This window comes from Drosophila busckii, chromosome 3R (assembly GCF_011750605.1).
Source record: "Drosophila busckii strain San Diego stock center, stock number 13000-0081.31 chromosome 3R, ASM1175060v1, whole genome shotgun sequence".
Taxonomy (NCBI): Eukaryota; Metazoa; Arthropoda; class Insecta; order Diptera; family Drosophilidae; genus Drosophila; species Drosophila busckii.
The window spans coordinates 1,565,333-1,570,974 of record NC_046607.1 but is presented as its reverse complement, the minus strand read 5'-3'; the positions used below and the strand labels follow the sequence as shown (position 1 = coordinate 1,570,974).

The following is a 5,642-nucleotide window of genomic DNA, read 5'->3' as shown; positions in this document are numbered from 1 at the left end:
GCATGTGGGCGCAACAACAACTCAAGTGGACTTGTTAGGTGGAGAACAAGAGAGCGCGAGAGCGCCTAAGCTTATGCCAATGCTGACTTTTCATGTTTTTGGACCCGGTACATAAAATAGTACAAAAAGTCTTTTAATTTAGACAAATGAGATTTCTAAGTACCAGACAGACCCCTCGCCCATTTTTAGGGAACACTAGATTTTCATCACTAGCCATTCATAAAAATAATTTTTATTAATTGTTTATTTTATATATAGGTCTAGTGGGCTCGTCTGTACATCATTATCACCCGTCAGCACAAACTCGTTTATTTATATATATATAGATTGAACAGTCTGTCGAGCTGAATCGATATAAGCGTATTGATTTCAGCAAGCGTAAGACCTAGGATACTAAAGGATACTAAATTTGGTACATATATCCTGAGCAAATGGAGTTTATGTTAGAGTTTTGGGGGGCAACCCTTTCCTCACAAAGCAGGAATAACTGTGGCGACAAAAAAAAACAGTCATATTTTAAGGCAACAAGTTTGCCTAAAGTTGAAAACCAAGATAGGAATTAACTTGGTATTCAATCTTTCAGTCAAATTTATTGTGTTGGCTGATGCAACAATTCAATTCACAGTAGGATCGATTTTTTTTGGACATTTATTTATTTTCATTTAATTTAATTTAAAAAGTTTGTTATTTACAGCTAGTTTTTTTTTTAAGTTATTGTAAATACTTTGTTGTTCATTGCGATTATTGCCGTATTACGCGATGGAAGATGCGGGTTCCATACCCGATTAAATATACTCGTATGTTATGTACCGGGTCTCGTAAGGTCGGCTGCGCTCGGCTCTCCGCATTTTGTTTTTTCGTTTTCGTTTTTGCTGTTTGCTGTTTATGGCTAGGGCATGTAAGCTTGTGTGTGGCGCTCTCTGCTTGTTCACTTGGGGGTCTCTCCATTTTCAATCAGTCGTTTGGAATTCGCGAAACTATGCGGTCGACATACGAGGAAAGAGCTGACGTATCCACGGACAGCAAGTACCACAGCTACAGTAACAATAATAATCATAATAATTACCCGAAAAGCTACAATGGCAACGGTAATGGCACTGCCAATGGTATACCCTATCACGCGCGAGAAAACTCATTGCCTTTCAGCTATGGCATAGCCAATTCATCAACGACGCTGCGCAAAACGCCAACACCAACGCGAGCAGATAGTTTTCTTGATAGTTTTGATTTTGGCAAGCTAAATATGAGCAGCAACAATAACAACAGCAACACCAGCAACACCAGCAACAACAACAACATCTACGTCAGTAATATTAATAATAATAATAGCAGTGATATGATTAAACCTCAACCACGTTTAACGAGCCCCTTGCTAGTACGCAAAACTCTGAAAACAAATGGCCCACAGACAAATGGCAATACGCTAAATACAAACACTATATCGAATACGTACCACTATGGATCGGGTACGGGTGCGAGTACGGCCGCAGCAACGCCACCGCGCGATGACTTCGAGCAACTGTTGCGCGAGCGTCGCGAAAAAGTCTACAACGAGTATCGTGAGCAGGAGCGCGAAAGGGAGCAGCAGCGCACTTGGAGCAGCGCACGTGTGCCACCAATGCCACCGCAGCGGCGTCAGAGCAATGGACCGAGCAAATACAACTATGATTTTGAATTCAATTTAAATCTATTGGATGCAAAGCCCGAGCGAAGCTCGCTGCCGGGGCCAGCGCCATATAACACCAGAAACATTGAGCTGCAGTCCATGAGGCAGCAGGATGTGGATGTGCCAGATGGAGCCATGCGTGGCAGCAGTCGCCGCTTGGAGTCCACAATGGTGGAACGCAATTATCACACAATTAACAGCAGCAATAGTATGGAACGCACGCCATTGGAAGTGACATACAAACAGCAGCAGCACCAGCAGCTACAACAACAGCAGCAACAACAGCAACAACAGCAACAACAACATCAGCCAGCACACATTTATGGTCAGAGCCAGCTGCATGTGGAGACGCATACGCGCACTCGTCGCGATTTGGATTTGTCACCCATTTATGCCACTAGCACAAAAAGCAAAAGCTCCGCTGCAGTTGCTCCAAATACCAATGGCCAGCAGCAGGCGGATTACCTGTTAACGCCCAGTCCCACTAGCCGGCCAGAGACGCCCGCTTTTCCGCTCACACCACGCACACCGTTCGGGACCAACAGTCCCAGCAACATGCAGCGGGTCTCGCCCACCAGTGAATCCATCTATCAAACGAATGGTATACAGCGGCTCAACTCATTGCCCACGCCCACCTTTGAGGTGGCAGCGGATCTAGTGAAATTCGCACGCAATTCCGCCAAATACTGGTACAAGGCCAATCTGTCACGCGAGGATGCCATTGCGTTGCTGATGAATGCGCCACCAGGCACATTCCTGGTGCGTGACTCCACAACATACAAAAATGCATATGGCCTGGTGCTCCGCGTGGCACAACCGCCAGCCGGCAGTCAGGAGCTAGTGCGTCATTTTCTCATTGAGCCCACACAGCGAGGTGTGCGCTTGAAAGGCTGCGCCAACGAACCCGTCTTCACATCGCTCTCGGCGCTCATCTATGAGCATTCCATCAATCAGCTGGCCTTGCCCTGTCTGCTGCGCATACCCGAAGCAGATGTAGTGCCCGCCTTGGCAGCCACCACACCGGCGCAGCAGCATCTGCTCACCCATGGCGCTGCCACCAATGTGCTTTGGCTGTTTAGCTGCGATACGGAATCACTTACGGGCAATTTGGCCATCAGCAAGGCCATACGTCTAATGTACGAACAGCGTCCCTTGCCCACGCCCACTGAGGTGCACTTTAAGGTCTCCGGCCAGGGCATTACGCTCACGGACAACACGCGCAAGAAGTTCTTCCGCAAGCACTACACAGCGGACATAATCTCACACTGTGCCATCGATCCCGAGAGTCGCATGTGGAACGATCCCAACGAGCCCACAGACAAGAAGACTATCTTTGCATTTGTCGCTCGCCGTTCGGTCAGCTCCAAGGATAACCAGTGCCATATCTTTTGCGATCTGTCCGTCAGTCAGCCAGCAGCTGCGATTGTCTCATTTGCCAATCGCACGCTGCCCACCGAGAAGCAGCGGAACTATGTGCTCTAAGGAGCAGGTAGCCCTCAGTGGCAGTGGCAGGTAAGCAACCCACACTAGCTCAGCTTTTTATGATGGCCATAAAGCAGCGCTAAATAGCTGCGCTTAGGTGCGGCATCCTTGGGATTGGCCCTATATACAGTGAGGCTTGAGTATTGTTTTTTTAGATTGCTTTTCGAAATATCCCAGTCAAATAATTATGATGATGACAATTAATGTTGTACTACCCTAAGATATGTTGACATTATAATTCCATAATTAATCCATATAATTAAAAATTTAATGATATAAATTACACAGTGCTTAGTTTTATTAAAATAATTAAATTATTATTACTTTTACAATCGTCACATAAATCTTGTTACAAATAATTATTTGACTGGGATATATCTCGATTTTAGAGGAACCAAACTCAATTGAATATTGAATTTGAATTTCTTTCAATTTAAACAATAAAAGTTAATTAATCATGAGAAAGCCACAGCCACAACCCATAATCAATAGCTTACTATATATAGGTCCATTCCCCTTAGGCAGCATTCACTTTACATGCAAATGTTTCATCAGTTTCAGCGCCAAACGGAAAACGATTAAAAATAATTCAATTTCTTTTTAGGCTTTTGCGTGCTACCATCGAGTTCTCGCTGTTTGTTTGTTTACTTTACATAATGCCCCCAAAGCCAAGCCAACTGTTTATTTGTTTGTCTTGTGGCCTTTCGATATGTATGTATGTATATATGTTCATACTGACATACCCTAAACTGATGCCATATATGCATCTAACATTTCTGACGTTCGACTTTTTTTGCCTTTTTGCAACGGAAGTTTGTGTCATGAGTCAGTCTATATACATATCATACATACGTATATAATCTAGTATACAGTGTGAATTGATTTCCGAACTGCTTGGGCGTCTCTATTTAGTTTATATGGTAGCAAGTTCTATGAGCCACACACCTACATACATATAAGTCATTTATAAAATATAGTAAAATTGAAATATTTGATAATTTAGCCGTATCACGGTCATATGTGTTCGGGTCGCTCGATAAGGCCAAAGTGATTAACTGTACGCTGTCATGCTATATGGGCAATATTTTTTGACTACTTCAAATACATTATTCTCGCTTATCAGCCGGCTCAATTTGTTAGTGTCGCTATTACCAGACAAGCTGGCTGAAAATAGCTGCAAATATCTTATCGCCCGAAATTCAACTTCTTTTTCATAATGTTTGCAGAACTTAATGTCCTAGCACTTAAAAAACTTGCTTATCGCTTGTTAAAAAATTTTGAAATTCCTACGTCATTAAAATTTTATAGCTTTCTCAAGATCGCAGATCTCGTAGCAACAGCTCCTCATCTATGAGGAATTTTTCTACCTAACTGTATTGTAAACAAGCGTTCGTAAAACAATTTATGTACCAGACTACAAATATTTCAGTACTGATTTCATTCGAACGTCAATTGCGCATTTCGAAAAAAAAAACTCAAAAGAGAATTAGCGATTGAGGAAAAAAAAACATTAATTCCAGGCGTGTTTTGCATCTTGAATTTTTCGCTTTGAGCGATTTTATTGTAGCTAGCACATAAAAGTAACAGTACAAATAATTGAAAATGCTAAAAATAATACATAAATTGCAATAAGCAGACTCTCTCTCTCTATATATATATATATATATGTATGAACTTTAGTGCCCTGCTGTTGAAGCTGTTGAGTGATTGCTCGATCAAGTGATCCGTTTGATCTACAATTAAGCAATTAAAATTTTTGTTAAATTGCTTTACTAAATGTCATTTTTAAATGAAAAAAATTTCTTTTTTGATTACAGACGTGCGCCACTTGGGTTTTTGCTTTAACACTAAGCAGTGTCGACTTCGACTTCAATTTTAATTAAAAATAATAACTACACGAAAAAATAAAATTAAATACTTTTAAGTATGTGTAACAACAATGTCATGTTAATTAGAAATTTAAATGGCACAATAATATAACAACAACAAAACAACGACACTTTAAATTCGCTAAGCGCACAGAGTAACAGAATGCATTGAATATCCGATTAATTGTTTCAAATGTTTTTAATAATATAATGCACAATCCTTGTACAATAATGCCTTAATAAATTAATTGTATATATATGTTTATATAAGATGATACTATAAGAAATTTAAGCACATTATACTTGGCAAACATATATAACAAGAGTGGTATACTTAATATTTACAATACGTATACGTGTTTTTTTTTTGTTACATTGTGCTGAATTTAAAAGTGAAATTTTAAACTTAATAGCTAAACAGTCTAATATTTATAAAAATAAGTCAGTACAATTAATTTTAATTTATGACGCAATAAATGTTAATTGAATTTTCGTACAAGATTTTATGTATTCATACAATTTGAACACAATACAAAGTTTGCCATTTATTAAACAATAAATGTGCTAAATTTAAGTTTCTACTAATACAGTCAAAATAAATAAAGTGCAATGCTGTCGTAACCTAC

The 5,642-nt window shown here is 40.1% G+C and overlaps 1 protein-coding gene across 1 annotated transcript; it reads left to right on the top strand.

Annotated features, from left to right (window-relative positions):
- Nucleotides 1–973: 973 nt before the first annotated feature.
- LOC108604725 (tensin-4) lies at nt 974–5,394 on the top strand. Its single transcript, XM_017994304.1, has 2 exons — nt 974–3,178; nt 4,966–5,394. Exon 1 carries the CDS (start codon nt 980–982, stop codon nt 3,146–3,148), a length of 2,169 nt encoding a protein of 722 aa, XP_017849793.1. The 5' UTR covers nt 974–979; the 3' UTR covers nt 3,149–3,178; nt 4,966–5,394.
- The last annotated feature ends 248 nt before the right edge of the window (nt 5,395–5,642 follow it).

Excerpts from the sequence above, each read along its gene's own strand:
- LOC108604725 (XM_017994304.1), top strand. The coding sequence starts at position 980 with ATGCGGTCGACATACGAGGAAAGAGCTGACGTATCCACGGACAGCAAG.